A 19825-nucleotide genomic window follows, 5' to 3' on the forward strand; every position below is an offset into this window, starting at 1 on the left:
AGGCATCCTTTTGTAGAGTATTATGACCTCAATAGATCCACGCAGCTGCGTGGTGGCCAGCAGCAGTGTTGGGCAGCTCCCAGGTGAAAAGACAAAGTAAAGCAAACCTTTGCTGGATGAATAAAGGTTAAAGAGAGAGTTTAGTCTGTTTGGGCTACAGGGACAGTGCTCATTTCATGTTCAGTGTATTTATGTATTTGTTTTTTTCCAGAATCTGTTAATTAAACTGAAATTTTGATGTGTTTATATAATATAGCCCATATAAAACAAGCACACAGGCAGCTTCTGAATGCCAAGTTTGTCAGTCAGCATACACCATAACAAATATTGCAATGTAGCAACAAATTGTATGAAATGGAACAGTATCCATTCTCCTATTTCTGAGTTGTTACCTGACATGGGAGGGTAAAATAAAAGGGAGAAATGCTGCTGAGTTTACAATTGGCCTCGAGGAGAAACAATGAATCAGTCAAAATGCTGTTAAATGCAGTCGAACACAGTCTTGAAATGTGATGCCTCAAGGTGCTTTTAGATTTTGCTTTCAGAGGCAAAAGTGAGCTGAGCTTAGAAGTCAAAATTAGCTGTTTTCTGCTTTCACTGTTTGCATAACAATACCGACTCTGGAAATTATTTATTTATTTGTTTCATTCATGGCACTTAGCCAGTGCTCTCAAGCTTAAATTAGCTAAATTAGTCTCTTGCTTAAATTAATGCATTTTGTCAACATTTAGAACAGCCAATAATGAGTTGTCAAAACATCACAAACAGCAGAATAATTGGAGGTTAAATTATTCTTGTGTTGCTTGAATATTCATGTATTGTTAAAGTTGAGCTGAGGTAGAGAACTTAACAGAATTTTTTCCCCAACACTGACTGGAAATATTCAGCAGCAGTGTGGCAAGGCAAGGTGTTTACAAACCTGGGCAGCCGATGAGACATGAATTCCAAAAATTTAACAAGTTCCAGAAGCCTTTATTGATTTCCGGCTAATTTATGCAGCAGAGTAGAAAATAAAAAATTACATCACTTGTCTGCCCTTCATCAGGGCACGGCACTGAATAAATCTGTTTTTAAAGAAGGAGACACAGAGGAAACTTGGATACCACCAGGCAGTGCTGCTCAATATGTTCTCCTGGCTCTGTTTCTGTGTTATTTTGTTATAGTAGCTTATATTAAAAATCTCCATTGGAAGTGGTTAAAAGGCTAAAAAGCTGCAGTTAAGCGTCACATGCATAAAAGTGGTCAGATCAACTAGCGAACGCGGTGTGGAGTCTCAAGCTACATGCTACAGTCACACTAAAGACTGCAGCACAGCCAAAGTTGTTGTAACAATGTGCAATGATATTACCATCTCATTGCCTTTGAAATAGTTGCTTCAAACATGGCAATTATATGCGTTCTGTTGTGTCTTTGATAAATCAGCGGAAATTTCTGATGCACAAAATCACATTTACTGCTTAAAATTTGGAGTTCATCCAGAACCTCGTAGATCTGAAACATAAGCTCAGACATTCCTCTATGAATAACGTGGTAGTTGCGGTAAGTGTTTTATTTAACTGCAAAATGCTATATATTCAGCAAGCTTGCTTTTATTTTGAAAAATAACCAGAATCCAGCAAGTTGCCAGCCAGCTGAGTAGACTGTCCGATTGCAAAGAGTTGCATCACAGACAAGTTGCACTCAGTCACTGACTCCGATTGATTGCAGTGTGCTGGCAATCTCTCATGCATTCATAAATTAGACAGCGGTTTTTTGCAAAACTTTACCGAGAGTCACTGTTTGGAGGCAGGTTACCTCCTGTCAGGTAACTGACAGTCGCCTTATGGTTGAAAATGGTCACCCAGAGGTTGAGGTTTAGTTGAGTTGGTCACCACAACTATTGGCAACCAGTTGCCAAATGTAAAGAATCACCAATACAGTCATGTGGCAACCACCTGTTTTTCCTACTCTTATAGAGGATGTTGTCCTGCTTTTACTGTGGTGTGACTGACACATTAGGTACATAGTGCTGTCTGCTGTTGTAAAATATGAAGATTGGATATAGTAATTTTCATATGTGAACTTCTGAAAGTTTTTAGAGAATTAGATTAGGACAGGTTCCATAACCATCGTGGTTTCAAAGATGTATGAAGTATAAACTATGTACATAAAACCACTTCTAATCTGATCTACACAATTTGAATATTACTCTCATAATCAAACTGTTATGGTTCCATAGGTATGTTTCTATGGTGGAATCTTCAATCTCCAAATATAAGCAGTAATATAGGTCAGTACTTGGCTTCACTAATTTGCTTTCTGGTGCTTGGTTGGTTTCAACACAAGCTCTGCCACTATGACAGATGTCAGCTGTCTTACCCGAATGCCACCTTAATTCAGCAACAGTTGGCTTCACACTCTCAAATCTTTGCGTTTGGCAGATAGCCCCATCGTGTTTATGATTCAGTCTGGCAACCTTCCAGTGAGAGGCCTTCTTCTGTGAAGAGACAATCTTAGAGAAGTCATGGGTTCAAGTTAGGGTAGGTGTCATCCCTGCCGAACAGTGATGAGAATCTCTATCGGTACAGTGACGGCTTCACAACAAATCTTTATATAAAGGAAGGCGAGAAAATGGTCTCTTCTGAAAATGTGTTGCTCTGAAATCTAATTGTTTCTAGAGGGCAAATAAATTTGCTGCTTTGGGAGAGTTTAGAAAAGTTTTTAACTGCAATGCTTTTGTTATGATTACCAAAGTCTTTGGTCAAAACACGAATTGAAATGCAATTGGAACACTTAAAATGAAGCATGTGGGGAGTATGATGCGTTCACCTTTTGAACACATTTCTTTCTAAGTGCTTGGTTTTATAAACCAAACACCTCATGCAGTTAACTGTGTTTGGAAACATTATTTTAATGCATTTTTCCTTTCTCCCTGTCAATTTCCGACATTCAGCCTTTTGATATTACCGCCGGGGGGTGGTGACGTGTTCGGAGGTCTGTGATAAGGATGGGTGTTGGGGCTGCAGCGTTTGTTAACTCTGTTAGCATGGCTTCCCGCTTGGCTTCTAATTGCTCTGTACTCGCCTCAGACTGATGTGAGGAGTAGCAACAGGCTCAATTGAATGCAGTGTCACGAAACACATCAGGGACGGATACTCCTGACTCGTCTAAACTGCTAGATCAATCCGAACCCCTTTCTGCCATCCTGCTTTACTCTCTGCCCGGTCAGTCTCTTTCTGTCTCTTTCCTCTCTTGGCTTCTGTTTCCTCCAGTTTCTCCCTCACCTCTCTTGTCTCACTTTATCTCTGCTCGTTTTCCCTTCCTTTTGTTTCTTCTTCTATATGATTTTCAGGTTTCAGAAAAAAATGTGCAAGTATGTAATATGTGATGCTAATTTTGGCTTACGTTAGATTTTCTTGTTATTAAATTTGAAGTCAATTAAAATAAACCTGTCAAAGCTAACAGACTCATCTGTATGATGATTAAGACTACAAAGTGTCATAATAGTGTGTGAATGCGAGAGTGAATGAATAGTGGCATTGTAAAGCGCTTTGGGTGCCTTGAAAAGCGCTATATAAATCCAGTCCATTATTATTATTATTATTATTATTATTAATAAGAGTAGAGAAATATAAGAAGAAGAATCTAAATGAGTGTCTGTCTGTCTACCATAAAAAAAAACTCCAGATAATTGAGCTATCTACGCTTGAAACAAGTACCAATCTGCATAGTAGCATGGAGCCTTGATGTGTAATTATGTTGTTATGACTGACTTTAAGGGCTGGAACATAAGGAGGGAGGTGAAACTGGATTAGATTGTAAGGATGATAGACAGACAGAGCTGGCCTTAGTCAATCATCAGTGAGCAGCTAGAACAGAAACGTAGAGGAGAAAGAAAGTTATAACGGCACACAACCGTGTTCTCGTCAAAGAGGTGATGCAGGCCTTACGACACAAAGGCAGTCCAAAAGAGAGGCAGGGAGTGTTCCCCCATTCCCCCAGTGCCCCCTGACCAAATCTAATTGGCTTCCCTCGGTGGCCCTCAACAAAGCCACTGGACTGGAGTTAATCTGAGAATCCCCACCATCGTTATGAGAGCCTGGATAGGACCAGAAGGAATGCAACAGTTCAGTTACTCGTGTCCTTTACTGAGGTTTAATGTACTTGTCATTGAGTTAAATATTTTTATGTTACCCTGCTTTCAGCTTTTACTCTGTTTTATTTCGGATGCAATTATTGCACTTTAGATTTTTTTGCAGATGAACTCCCTTAATATATGTAGGTAATTAAAATCATCAACAACTGCAACATAACAGATATACAGATCAAAAAATCCATATTATGAGACAAGAATATTATGTACATGAATCTGGAAAGTGTCATTCTGCATATTGACTACATTTATTTTGGATAGTTTAAATATATATTAATTATACTGTGCATTATTAAGCTGCTTAAGTACTTAAGTTTTAATTAAGTTAAAAGTCTAAACACTTTGCAAAACAATTATCCAACACAGAATTATGTTTAAAATCTCGTGCAACAGAACTTTTCACATAATAAATCTGTAATGACACACAAGGCTGCACATGAGCATGTTCATGGTCTCCCCTTTTGGCACCCATTTAAAAAATCTTGGAAATGCCCAGAGGCAGCAGCAAGATAATGATGTCTAATTAGCAGTGATTGACAGGCTCGTTTAAAGAAAGTGAGTTCATTCATTTTTTCCAAAATACGTGGTCCTTGAGGTTGAAGTGGGCACTGCAAGCATAGCCAGCAGATACTGTACCTTGTAACCAAGAGTAAGTAAATGGAAACAACAATGCTTCTGTGTTCAGCTGCTAGTGGAAGCATTTGTCCATAAATGATTCCAGATACATATTTTTATTCTATAGTTTAACCTGCAAACAAATCTGTTTTTGTTCTTCAAGACTGGTGGTTCACCAAATTCCATTTAAGATTCTGGATGCTACATAAAATGCTTTAATTTGAGGGGATTTATTTCAAAATTGAAAGAAATGCACATTAGATGCAATCCTCCTCACAGTTACACACTACCCACACTGCTAGGTTTCATGAGTACTTGGACAGTAGCCCACTAGACATTTCTTTGGCTGCTCTGTGCTATTTTAAATGTAACACTCGTCGTGAACAAGTTGATTGACAGTAGCCATTTTGACTGAAGCAGTGTTGTCTATCCATATGTAAGTGAGGCATTGAGCAGAATTAAAGAAAAAAAATGAGGTTAACAAAAGCAAAAACAGAGACAAAGGTAGTGGGTTTGCCAGAATCTGCTGGTTATGCTCCAGCACCGCAAATGTGCACAGGATAGTTAGGAAGTGACAGCCAATCTGGTATTTACATGGAGCACAGCATGTCCAGAATGCTCTCCATGATTTAAGTGGACATGTTCCCTTGTCAGTGATAATGACAGTTTCTGGTTAAAACCTCAGAGGATTCTGGTGGACTAGAAACTAATAAAACTGACATCTTCATTGAAGGCATATTTATTCACAGCTAGTTTAATGTAATAACCATGATTACATTTCAAACTAGTTTGTAAAGAGGCAGAAAAGGAGGAAAAATATCTAACTGTTCAACTACTGATGCTGTGCATTCTAGATTCTTACTTTACACCCAAAGTTTAAACTTTGAGAAAGAACATGAAATAAAGTGGGGAAAAAATAGCCAGTTACGATGACTTACTATGTATTTTCTTTTTAAGGTCAGCGCCGTCAGACTGCTCGCTGTCATTACATACATGTCATAGGAGCTGAATTTAATGTGAAACATTGTGCTGCACTTTATACCTGTGAACAAATCAAAGTGTGGCGTGAATTTATACAACTTCATTATTATTTTAAGTGCTGGTCTTACCAGGCTCTGAAATTAACACCTTTAATGGGTGCATTAAAAAAAATTTAAATTAAGTATTAATGGAAAGCATTTACCACTGTTGGAAAGGCTAAAGTTTGTTTTGCAAGTTAATAGTACCTTGTATTTTTATTCTCATGGATATTTGGTTGTTTATAACATTAAGGCACCAAATGGCACTTTTTAAAATTTAGAGTATAGCAGCAGAGATAAAGATTTTGTCTGTCCTTAGAGTGAAGGACTTCTTTCTTGAGCCATTTAATGAAAAGAAATCCACCGACGAGGACAGACAAAACAGAAGCCTCAGTGAATCAGGAGGCGATACGCTGTTTTTGGTAACTGCCTCACTTTTTCTTGATATGAAAAATCTTTCAATTTCAGCATGTCCATTACTGTCTCTCTGCATAGCCTACAGACACATAAAACAGATTTAAAGGCGTTTGGGGGGAATTTATGAAATCATATTGTGCAGTACAAAATGATGCATGTTTGAGGTGAGTGGGTGTAACAAAACAAGGAAATTTCAAGACTTAACATCACAAAATAATGGAATTTGGTGACATTTGCTGATAGATTGATAGTGTAGCAGTTTGTTCTAAGAAGGGGAGGACGTTTTCATGGAAAATTGGCACTTTCTAGAAGTTCTATACAGTTTGACAAACCTAACGTTACAAAGATGGAAAGCAATTTCGTGCATTTTGCTGTTGAAACTACTAGAATGATTTTGGCTTCAATTCAATTGGGAATTACCAGCAAAGCAATTTTTGGTGACAGTAACTCAAAACTGATTGTTTTATCCAAATAAAATTGACCATTTTCACACGGTTTTCATATCATATCATGGTATAAACATTATGATTCTTTATAACACTTGCATTGGCTGGTGTATGCGGTTTTACGGATCTATGTGTGTTTCCTCTTTCTGTCCCTATGAAGTGGACTGGCCCAGAGTCACACCAGAGGGCCTCCTGCTTCTCTCGGTATTTCATTACAGCCACAGTAGGATGCCGCCACAGTATATATGCACAACAAACTGAACCACCTCCTCCTCTTATGCTTTCCCTGCCCTCCTCCCTCTTCTTCTCTCCCTGGGCCTCTTGTTTGATGTCCCTTTCCATTCACCGCCCTTCTTTTATCTTTCTCCCTGCACTGCCACTTTTCTTTTCTCTCTGTTTCCCTCTCCGTGCCTTCTGTCTTGGACTCTCCTACTTAACTCCCCCCCTTGTCTTTCTTATCTATCATCCCCCCAGCCAAGCCCAAGAATTCGGCCAATGGTGTGACTGTCCAAGCTGGCACCAAGTCGGTGGTGGTAGCCCGGTGTGAGGCAGCGGACGCCAAACCAGCAGCCACGATCGAGTGGTTGGCGCCAGTCGGAGGCAATCATTCGACCAGCACCACGAGCGGGCCAGACGGCACGGTGACGGTACGCAGCGAGTATCGGCTGGTCCCTACACCGGCAGACAACAGCAGGGAAGTGATCTGCAGAGTCAACCAGAAGACACAGAAGCAGCCTTGGGTTTACCCTATCAAGCTATCTGTGGAGTGTAAGGAAGACACACACATATATACACTCTTGAACAAAGCACTTAGAATTGTGTTCCCTAACGGGGTACTTTATTTCAATGATCACAAGACCAACTAAAGTTTTAAATAACTTGAAAGTGCATGCAATTTCAGACGCAGATCAGTGCTTTTCAAAGAACCTGGAGCCCTTAACTTTCACAGTCACTTGCAAGTGCTTTACCACTAACTGAGAGGCATTATATACTGTTTCTGTAATGCAGTGTTACTTGAATTCACGGCAGGGCCCCACTGGTGGGAACAACAAGGGGAAAAATTGCAATTGAAATAAAGTTGACTAAACAGTAATTTTCTAGGGAAAATAAACAAATAAGAGTATTTTGCTATATCTTACATTGCCATTGTCGAAATAGTATAGCAAACCTGCAGAATATGTGACAACACGTTTGGGATAGTGGTGCAAATGAACGCAGAAAGACTGTGAACTGCCTCGTGAATGCACATCATGATCTAACAAGGACAAGTTTTCGCTGACAGTATTTGTGTACTTGGAATTGATTAAATTACAGTGGTATATCATGTTGCAGTCCACTGCTGGAACTCTTTGCTGAATAACTGAGGTAATGAGCTTAAAACCAGCCAAAAGCAAACTCAGCCAAGGTTGGTTTATTCGGTATGTCTAACTGTACCACAAGATCCTTGGTTAGCAACTAACGCATCCAGCAGCCTGTTGCTTATATCCTGTTTTGGAGTGTAATCCTTTGCTGATTAGCTATAAAACTGCAGGATTTTGCGCACTATTAATTGTAGCATCCTTAATGGGCTCTGCGTTCATTGCTGGTTCTCCTTAGTTGTTAATTTATCAGCAGATTATGACAAATGCATGCACTTAGAAATCTTTAATTACATGCAATATGAGGACAGATGAAGCAGATGCGTATGGAAACTCAGAATGTTCAATCTGCAGTAAACCCAAACTGTACAGAGAGCGCTTAAGAAGTAAGATGAAGAAAATGCCCCCAAAGAATTTTCTTTAATTTGTCCTTTTAGGTCTTTTGGCCCTCGGGTGCATAGAAAAAAATCACAAACACACATTTTGCACACAAATAAGCACACACACACACACACACACACACACACACACACACACACACACACACACACACACACACACACACACACACATTGCTTTAAATGAATCCATTAAATTCCATTCTAATTTGCATGGGATTAAAATATTACACAGGTTCAGCGTGGCTTTCAAGAGATTTAGGAATGCCGCCAGCATCGTCTCAACGGTGTGACCTTGCTGCCGGTTACTGCAAAGATGGAACAGATTGTCTTCTTTCGGCTTGGTTTTGTAATCTCTAAATTTTAGGTGGCATCCACACACAATCAAAGCGTGCATGTCAAATGTTGTTGAGAGAATTGTTGTTCTTACATGCACTTGTCTTACGAGGACAAGACCCCTGACTGTTCTGTGACATTCACAGTGATATGGCTGCAAGTCAAGCTTTTAAATTATCTTAACTACCTTTCAAGAAGTGTACATCTCAGTATGTACTGTATGCACGTGCCCAGATTTAGTATCTACAAGATGCATTTTCTTAAATAAAAAGCAAAAACACCTCCAGATATGTATATCTGTGGAAGTCCTGTACTGATCACTTGCAAGTGTCTGTGATTTTTATCATAGCATTTATTATGTCTGCATAAAGTTTTGAAGATTACTGCTGATAAAAAAAAAAAAGTGTTGGGTTCAAATAGCAATTGTCACTTTTCACTGACTTTACTTCCCAGGTTTGGCTACCTGTTACTTAATCCTCTGGCTGAAATGAAATTCAGGTTTAGGGGTTGCCTTTGTTGCATGGGATACTTTCTGCTGATGGGTATGTGCAAGTGGTCGCAAGAAAACTCTCAGGCAACAACCTAAATAAGCAGGAGCAGTCCATTGAAGGGGATCCACCCATCCATCAGTGTTTTTTCTGCTTATTCAGTTCAGGAAATAGAGGTCACATTTCATCAAACAAGGTTTATGCTTTTTATGGAGTCGAGGAACTTTTTCCATCGTGCCCTGTTTGTGTGTACTTTATGTGTGTGTGCATGTCATGCACATGTAGTTCTTTTGAGGGGACACTCATTCATCTGTTTGAAATCCCAACTTAAACTTAATTCAAAGTAAATTTCAAGTAGAAGTAGCCTTTAGTGAGGAGTGGAAAAACATGTCCTTGTACTTAAAATTGGTGCTCGCAGAGATAGGAGACCTGCAGCAGGCATGCTCACACAGCGTGATTCCTCGCTGTGTTTGTGTTAGTTTAGTGATGGTGTGAAGGATCATGTCTCCTGTCTACTGTGTAACTCAGATCAGCTTTTATAGGTCAGCGCACTCTAGGAGGAACACATACATCACACCACACACTTACCATCCTGTCCTGCTTCTTCTTACTCTCATTGACACACTGTCCTCTCCTCACACCTATAGTCCTCTCACTTGCTTTTCTTTTTCAAACCTGAAGGGAAAGAAAGCCACAAGGAAGGCTTTTTTGAAATTTCCACACACACACAGCCTTCTTTGTGCTAAGATTACCTTGTTTTTTTTTTTTAATGCCCTCTGGATACATGAGGATTAAATCTGAACTTGGTTTTTGTTTGTTTGAGTTCATGAAACTGATGCAAAACTTTAGAGCTGTTGCTATTTTCCAACATTTTTCTGTAATTTAAATGATTAAATTCAAAGTTATTGTGACTCTTTTCTGTGTTTCAGATCTACCCTCTGTGTCCATTGAGGGATACGACCACAACTGGTACGTTGGCCGTTCTGATGCCACGCTGGTCTGCCTGGCTAACGCCAACCCCGAGCCCACAACAATCACCTGGACTGCGTAAGGGTCACACTTAATCCATCAGGATATCTGGGATGCTTTTTGTCTTATTGCCTTCTGCTTTTATTTACATTTTACTCCTAACCTTCTTGTAAATTGGGTTTTAGTTGTAATCCCTGCAGAAATGTGCCTGACAATCTTCTTTTTCGCTGTAATGGTAGTTAAGGGCAAATGGTGAGCCAGGTGTATGAGACAGGTGGGGTTTTTTGAAGGCCTGTTTGCCTGGTTGTTTATCAGCAACATTACACAGAAACTTCTCCGAGAGGAAGAATATGGGCAAAGGAAAAACCCACTAAATTACGTACAGATCTGGAACTTTTTCATTAAAATCACAAAACTGGGGCACTGGCCTTGGCAGAGGATGTTTCTTTGCCATGCTTTGGCAAAATATTTTTTTTAAGTAGACATTCAAATGCATTTGTGTTTTTTAAAAAAAGAAAAAAGTCGTTCTGATGGACAGATGGCTTGCTTTCTCTTTATGAATATTGAGCAGGGAGACAGAATGGCTGTTCGCATGATTTTTCACACATTACTGCCATCTTTGAATATTGCAGCAACAAACCATGTTCCTCAAACCACATTTTCTGTCTTTTCCCATTTTTTCTGTTTTTTTTTCTTTATTCTCCTTCTTTCTTTCATGATTTTGTCTTTTCAATTTTCCCCCTCATCTTATTTATCCAATTTCTCCAAATATATGACCTCGTCACTGCTTCCTTTTCGTCCCCACCGTCTCGTCTCGTCTTTTCTTGTTATCCCTGATTTACACAATGACTTACTTCTCCTGCTTTACTTCTTCATTACTTTTTTCCATTCCTCTCTGCTCTGATCCTTTGTGATCTCACCAAAAACCTGTACTCACGACCTCACTTTTATGTCCTCCCTGCTTCGCCTTCCTTCTCATCTTTTCCCATCAACAGGGCTTCTGGTCCTTTGCCAGAAACAGTGGTGGTGGAGGGCAACAAGCTGACAGTGAGGAAGGTGGATGATGCTGTCAACACCACCTTCATCTGTGAGGTCAAGAATCGGCTCGGGTCCAGCAGGAACCAAATCACCACTGTTGTCATTGGTGAGTCTATTAACACAGTGACAACACACACACAAACAAGCACACACGCCTTGTATATGTGTGGACGTTTGCACAAATGAAATGGAAATCCATGTATATTTACCAGTCAATATGATGAATACACACTGGTGACCCAACACAATACTCCATCACACCCAGCAGGAATACAGCAAACAGCATGTGATCACTGCTTGCACACACATACACTCACATACACACACACACACTGTGAGCCATGCTAGTTCCCTGACAATATTCCACATTGTCCCAGTGCACATATGCATGCACATATAGTCTCATACGCCTCTTCCGGTGGATGGATACACTTGCAGACACGCATGCACAGAAACATACATTTCTCTCTCACCCATGCACACATTCTGGGATCAGAGCTGATCTGAGAGCTGCAGGGATGCTGATCTCTCTCAGTCTTCACATCGGATTGTTTTTTTTTAATGTTTTCCTCCTCACTGGCCAAATTTTAGCGAGGCACAGTGGAGGCCTTTGATTGACCCTTTCCCCACAGCAGGGCCAAAATGCAAGACAAGGGCCGGTGTTTATAACCTCCGATCGAAAGCACTCTCTTGAAACTGAACTTTGCACGGCTACACTGCAGCGGGAATCTGTAGCTCTGCTGGATGCAAATTCAAAGTGAATTGTGGTGTATGATAGGCCCTTCTACAAGAGTTTTGGCCCTGCAGTGGATGCAGCGGTGCTGGGATTGTTGGACGATTCCCAGATTCTTTCAAGGGGTTCAAGTTGGTGTGAGCCAGTTTGCCCAGGTTTGGTTTTCTTCTTGTTTTTCTTTTTTTGTTTAGTTTTTTCTTACCTTTTCCTTTCATTGCATTTTTTTTGACTAACACTTACTAAACAAGGGAACTGAGTCGTTCACATTTTCTTTCCTCTTTCACCTTTGAATTTCTCCTTCTGGTAACAGTATAATGGTGGTGTCTGCATGCAGTCTTGATCTTTCTGCTGGGTCTTGACTTTTGACATTTACCAGTGAGATGATTTGGTCACTGTTGCCACGACTTTCGGTCACAGTTTCTTCTTCTACCCCCCCGCCTTCTGATGCTTCAATATACGAATCCTACACACATGCACACACCTCTAAACTCACAAGCACGCAAACACAAACCCAGGAACAAGTCTGGATGTTGAAATGCCTCATTGCACGTCAGCGGGCAGGCCTCAAATCTTGTTAGTGTCATTTTAATCACTGTGTGTGTGTGTGTGTGTGTTTCCACAGTGCACTCCACACTGACTGCTTGACTGGTCAAAATGTTTTTCTTTCTTCCTTCCACATTTTTTTTAGAAGAATTTGTTAGCATAATCACCATGTGGAGCTTTACAACAAAGGAAGAGAAAACATAAAGAACAAAAATCATACACTCTTGCCAAAAGAGAGTGCGAAAACTACATTTAGAAAATCCGTGGGAAATCGGAGAAGGAGATTGGAATTGTTTCCTCTGAGAAAAAAGATTCTTTGTAGCCAGACGGTGCGCTGGGAGTGTGGGAGGTTCAGAAGTGGCTAAGCTGCTACTGTTCTTGCTCGAAGCATAGCATTGAGACTGACTCAAAGTATCACGGAGGGTATACTTTCCCCTACTAGCACACACACACACGCATAATACACATAAAATAAGAGTTAACGCTCTAAAATCCTTTACAGACACAAGTAAAACCTTCACGCTATCCGCACACACTTTAAACTCTTTGAGGACAGGCAAATGTTTCATCTTTCTAAGTAACTGACATCAAGCCCAGACTTTGTGATGGTTAAATGTGTCCTTGGTGTTTCAGGGTTTGCCTGTTTTCGACAGCAGCAAAACAGCTAGATGATATAAAGTAACAAAGCGACTTAATCTCTCATTTTTGGAATGCTTACTTATAGAATTTGAGTCCAGCTCTCAGAAGAAAAAGGCTTTTTGTTTGACTGCTTAGTTCTCCTCCCTTTTCTGCAACGTGACTGCTTGTGATGAATTATACAACTGAAGTAAAACTCAACAACGTGTTGATAGAATTTGACAGAGAACAGCCAAAGTGTCCTTAAACACCGTGGAAAATTCCCTTTTTTTGGAAAATGCGCATTCCATTGTTTCCACACAGGTCCAACATATCAGCTCAAGAATTTTCAGGCATCAGACATAAATCTTTGAAATGCATTTCATTTCAATGTCGTTCTTTACAACTGCTGGCCTATAATCAATAGGAGCTGGCAATGAAAGGAAAAAATGTCCTGCGCTTCTGAGTTAGACCATCTCATCAAAACCCCATAAATGACTTCGGCTGTCCAATCAAGGTTAAAGCACCTAAATTAAGGACTGAATTAGAATTGCAATCACAGTCACTGATAAACCAAAACTAAAGCCTTAACGTCTGCTGGAGGTTTTCTACCTATCTAGCTTCTACAGTGTGACAGAATGATACAGAGGAAGACCTGTTATCAACAATAACATTTATCTGATAAAGCAAATAAATGATAAAACTGCCACAGCTTATCTGGGGAAGAGTGTTTACTTCTGTTTACTTCTGAAAGCTTTGATTAAATTATGTAAGTGTATAAGGCATTTAACAAAGGTGGAACTTATTTAATACATTTTATTTATTGAATTAGAAAATGGAGCCAGATCATCCAGCACCTGGTTGTGAACTGACAGTTTTAAGCCCAGACTTTGAGATGGTTAAATGTGTCCTTGGTGTTTCAGGGTTTGCTTCTTTTCCACAGCAGCAAAACAGCTAGATGATATAAAGTAACAAAGCGACTTAATCTCTCATTTTTGCAACGTTTACTTATAGAATTTGAGTCCAGCACTCAGAAAAAACATCTTTTTGTTTGACTGCTTAGTTCTCATCCCTTTTCTGCAACGTGACTGCTTGTGAGGAATTAAACAACTGAAGTAAAACTCAACAACACACCATCAGGCATGAGCATGTTCAGTGATCTTTCTATGCTTATAATACTTTATATAAATATAAAAGTAATTTATGATTAAATCTTTGCCCCTTCAAGACACTGTGGCATTTATGAATATTGGCATTGTAAATGACATCAAATAAGCTCTTATTTGTGGTGAAAGCAGGTGAAGCATGAACTGTAATGAGTCTTCTTCACTCCACCAGGTCTGTCATCAGATCCACGGCCCAGTGAATATTTCAATTTCTGTTCTTTTGCATTGGCCCAATTCGAAAAGAACCCTACCGGGAAAAGTCACAGCACTCCAGATGGCCAGTCTGCCACTGGTAGTGAATTACAACAGGAATGGATCATTTGATTCACCTTTGTAAAAATCATCATCAAACATTCGGCTCAATGACCGATTCACCGACATGTGAGTGGCTAATGAAAGCACACACCGAGAGTTGAACCACTGACTCTAGTGAGCTAATTAATCATGCTATGAGCAAAACATGATACTGTCAGTCTGATATGGTTTGAATCAAGCGATTTAACTTCCGGTGCTTTCATTTTTATGTGCAACTCGTGGTTTTCAGGAGGGAAATCATGCAACAGTGTGATATTCACCTTAATTATATGTTGGAGTGGTGTTCCTTTTTATACCGCCGGTATTTATGAAAAACACAAACCTCGGTGTTCCTTTTTGCCTTTCATTTTATACAGCTTCACGGTAAAACTCGTCCAATCATTCAACAATTACACCTTGCGCTGAGACATTTTTGGCATTAAATTGTGATTTCTCTCTAGTGACCCGTATCAACATGCATTTATTGAGCCAATTAGTTCAGCTCAGGCTACAGGTTTAGTCGAGGAAGGAGACCATTACAAGTAACCCTTTCACCAACGAGGTTGGCCGTATCAAAGGTCAGCGCAGTTATCGAATGCTGTGGAGGCTGGAGCCGTAATGAATTAAATTGTGGTTTGGTATGTTGTGATATAGCTAAACTGTGCTATACAGATACTTCACATTGTGACTCCAAGCTATAGCTATATTTAAAGAACTTCTACAGCACTTCTATAGTAGAGGTTTTACTGACTGTTGTTGAATTTATTAGGCATCATGTATTTTAAATTATTAAATCAGAGCGATACTGATTGTTGTTCTGCAGCTTGTGCTCTATTATTACAAATTCACCACTTGCCACTTGTGGCAGAAGCCAGTTCCAGTCTCTCAGCATGAGTTGTAAACCGTTTGGCATGGAAGACCCCAGCTTCCCATAATGTAACAGTTAATATCCCAGGCACTCTGTGTACACGGGCTCATAACGCCCTGCTAATTTCCCCGCTGAGAACTGTTAACATCTTTTCTCTGTTCTGCTAAATGGTAGATGAAAGTATCATGCTGTCTCGCTTTTCTGCTGCCGTCAAACAGCCGTCACGTGTCGTGATGTCCCACAGCCTCTGTTGCTTGGAGAAGGATGGAGAGGAGCTGTATTGTGGTAGAATTGGCTGTATATAAAAGATCGACTTGATTCTGGGAAAGTGAAGGAAATTTTGAAGTGATTTAAACCTGCATTTCTTCTGATTGTGACATTAAACTACCTCTCACTTTAAGAACTCAGCTCTCGATAGTTAGCTTGGTGCCTTACTTATTCCGAAATGATGCTATTTTTTGTAATTTTGTATACTATAGTCCCTTGTGAAATGTGAAAGGGACCTCTCGCTGATAGGATGCTACTTTATGAGCCTGGATAGAATAGGTTCATGTTTTAAATGCAGTCTGGATCGACTGTATAAGAAAGACCACAGTGATGGGGAAAGGGAAGTGAGGCAAAGGGAAAAGGGGTTGGAGAAAGGAAGGAAAGAAGGGGGGTCAAGACGAGTTAAAAGAAGAGCTTGAACCACTTGGAGGCATTTTGAGAGCCGTAATAAACACGGACACCCACACACAGCACACACTCTCCTGGCCCATTTCCCTCTCATCCATCTTAAGCTCTCAGGAATAAATGTTACTGTCATACAGCTCGAGATTTTTGTTTTTCGCTGATGAGAGTCAAGTGTGTAGAGCATCCCCCCGCCCAATATCCGCAGAGACTGATACACACAACTAAACACGCACACTCCAGCCCCACCCTGCATCCCATCCGTCAACATGCACATGATGCCAGCTATGCATGGCTTGCTTGGTTGCCACTGCGCCAGCTGGATCTGCCCAGTGCACCGTGCCCAGAGAGGAGAGTGGGAGACGGTATTGGCAGGAAAAAAAAAAAAAGATTGGCTTGGGGGCGAGGGTATGAGTTGGGGTGGGCAGTAGAATAAAGACAGCATGATTGCAGAAGGGCTCGAAACCGAGATAGAGGCAAGTGTTTGGGGCGAGGACGCTGTGATGGGGAGGTACAGACGGAGGTAACAGCAGGAGGAGAGTGGCAGGAAAGTCCTCCTAGGACTCTGATGGCTTCTGGTCCAGTCTGAAAGAGTGAGCTGGCAGGAGGCTGTGACCCCCTCTGTCCTCTATCCCTCAGCCCATCACTCCACCTCCCACACCCCCCCATACAAAAAAGTCCTTTCATGGGGGAGTCCAGCTGGCAGTGGGCTGGGGGCGGTTGTTGCTGTTCAACACACACACACACACACACCCTCATATTCACACCCTTATACACATTTATACACACAGTCACATCTGAGTGGACCAGTGGAGAAGCATTTCCTGGATCGCCTGCAGCAAGTGAGATAGCCGTCCACTGGAAAGATACATACTCACTGTGCAGACACATCACATACACAACAATGTTTTACACATGCACACACAGACAAATTGGACCGTGGCGCTCTGTGCATAAAGTAATCAGACGATCTAGCCATAGGGGAAAATGCTGGCACCAACTCTCTATGACATAAAGCCTGGGTTAACCTCTGTACAAGCTAAATGAATCACACATAGGTTTGAATCACACATTCAAAGATTAGGTACAGGTTAAGCAAAGGAATTGTTGTAATGAAGTGTTTTATATTAAAGATGAGTACTGTACAAATTTTGCATTAATCTCAACAGCAGCCTGGAAAAAAGTCGTACATCTTTTTATAATGATTTAAAGGCCCTTCTATTCAACCTTGGAAATTAGTGCCTTAAATGCTGTGATGCATTGCACTGCAAAATTACTGTGCTGTTCTCCCTGTAAAAATGTAGTGTTAAATAGAAAATGAAGAAAAAAATACTGAACATTTTCTTTTCCATGAGTCTCAGTGGCCAGCGAGACTTCAGATAGCTTGGTTTTATTCCCTTCATTATCATCATCATCATTCACAAAGATAACAGGAAACACGAAGAAAGGAAGATGCTCAGACAAGGACTTTATTTGTGGCTCTTCAGCCTTTTTAACAATGAGGACACACATTTTGTTCCAGCAGCTAATAAATTTGGGGGTAACTCCAGGACTCTCTCATTGGATTAGAGATTTTCTAGCTGATCTTCTGCAGAAAGTCCGTATTAATCATGTTTATCTGGTGAAACCATTGTTGATATGGCAACCAATCTTTGGTATGTTTTATCACCATTGTTGTTTTTTTTAAATATGACATAGAGCTACAGGTCATGTTGCTGATTGCAGCAAAATGGAACAACCTCCACAGGATTTTCAGAACAATCATTAGTTGGCAACAAACCTCATTAGATAAGTTGCCATTTGAGGGAAGCCTAGTCCATTGTTGCTGACCTACAACAGCCTCTTTGTTCTGATTTTAAATGCCCTCAGAACATCATTATGGGATGCCTCCACTAAAAAGGTGCCTGAGCGATCATTTGTGCCAAACGCAATCAGCGCACTGAATAATAAGACGAGGCAGGCACAGTGAAATAAACCTCATCAGATGACCTGACTATCGAAGTTGCCAATAATTTGTTGCTGATCAGTCTGTTGATTAATTATTTAACTATTTCAGAAGAGAGAAAAGTGGAAGGTTAATGCCCAACCTTTAGCCTCTGTCTTTAGTGCCACATGTATCTGAGGCTCTCGTAACTGTACAGAGGAGCATCTCTGTAGTATGTGATACACTATGCATCTCAGGCTTTGGTAAAGTAAGTAAAGACTTAAACCCTTAAACTGTCCTTCCAGCTCTTTGGGGCCTCCTGTATAGCTGATGTCTTGCTGCAGTAACAGACAGAGAAAGACCGCCTGTTTAGACTTCTAGTAAGATCTTATCTAATCTTCATGCCTTGATTAAGCTGATTCAGTTTCACTTAATTTGCACCCGAGGGTATAAAACTATAGCGTTGAAAAGAACAACACTCCTTCCTAGAGAACATCTTGTAGCTGTGGGAGGTGTGGATGAAAAGTTCAGTTGTGGTTTGTGCTTGGACTAGATAATTGCCTACTGCTTTACAAAGCTGGAAAACTGAGTGACTGAGATGGGGACGTGTGGCAGTATTCAGTGATTAAATACATATACTATTTTGTAAGAAAATCCTTTGCTTGCTTTATTTAGTCTTGAAGCTTCAGAGAGATTTCCCTATTGGATGATTTAGCTTGGCGTTGTTTCCTCTCCAAGTAGTTTGTGGAAATTTGTGCACCTTGCAGTTTCTTTGTTTTTACCTTATTATTATCACGACCTGTCTGTGACTGGCCTGTCTGCTTCAAAACATACAGCTGTGATTTATCACTGGTTCTGTCAAAATTGCAAGAAAAAAAACAAACAGAGCTGTCAGAGCTCCACTGCAAGACGGCGTGGTATGTCTGCGTGTGACTATTAAGAAATGTGTCTCCCAAAGCAAGATGTGCCTAAAATAATAACACATTCTACATCATTTGTTTTTTTCACCGAGAACAAAAAGTATGATGTTAGAGAAGCATTAACGAGAAGATTGCACTTGTCCTAAAGTGCTTTAAATAAAATAAAAACATTTTACAAGGCAGCAAGAAAAAGCAGAACAGAAACAGAAAGTCTTTAAAAGTGACTGATCTTTTCTGCCAGGTCGTTCGACAGCTGAGAGTCATTGTGATGTATGAACAAATTTAGTTTTGCTCAAGCGAAGTTGTAAAATTGTTTGATTTTTAAATAAAAGCAAGATGGATAAAAGGTTTAAATACAACAACAAAACGCAGTTTGTTCATATCCTCGACGTAATCAAGTATAATTAATGTCCATGATGTGAAAATTCATTTAGGATTTCACTGTGACTTTCAGACTTGGTAATTACTGATCTCCTATCACTTGTGTTTTTCTAACACCTCAGATGAATCTTGGCAGTAACACGGGGAGTCATTTAATCTAGATGAGCTTCATTTCCACTCTGAAATCATTTTACAGTTGAGCTCAATTTCCCAAAAATATATGTGTGTGTGTGTGTGTGTGTGTGTGTGTTATTTTCCTGGACAATCAGAAACAAAGCCAAAAAGATCTGATAAAAACTTCCAGAAAGCTGAGAGAGAACCCTGCTTTCGCGCCCTCAGAGTGACTGCTGGGGCCGCAGCCATGCAAGGGTAACGTCTGTCAGGGAGATAAGAGCTGAGGAGAAGGCCTTCAGGCTATGGCTTATCGCACACATACCTGGAGGGAATACACAAACACACACATACGCCTTAGACAGGGGTGAGAAGTCTTTCACAT

At 40.3% G+C, this 19825-nt stretch overlaps 1 protein-coding gene across 3 annotated transcripts in view; it reads left to right on the plus strand.

Moving 5' to 3' along the window:
- Positions 1-19825, plus strand: part of pvrl2l (PVR cell adhesion molecule related 2 like) — a 339024-nt gene that overhangs the window by 140850 nt on the left and 178349 nt on the right. For all 3 annotated transcript variants that reach the window (XM_085261437.1, XM_085261435.1, XM_085261436.1), the window contains exons 4-6: positions 7104-7397; positions 10139-10256; positions 11174-11322. In XM_085261437.1, the coding sequence (XP_085117563.1) occupies positions 7104-7397; positions 10139-10256; positions 11174-11322 (561 nt within the window). The remainder of the gene's footprint in view (positions 1-7103; positions 7398-10138; positions 10257-11173; positions 11323-19825) is intronic.

The sequence above is a fragment of the Mchenga conophoros genome, linkage group LG22 (assembly GCF_057382185.1).
Source record: "Mchenga conophoros isolate Kocher_MC1m ecotype Shallow Benthic linkage group LG22, M_conophoros_male_GT1.1, whole genome shotgun sequence".
Lineage (NCBI taxonomy): Eukaryota > Metazoa > Chordata > Actinopteri > Cichliformes > Cichlidae > Mchenga > Mchenga conophoros.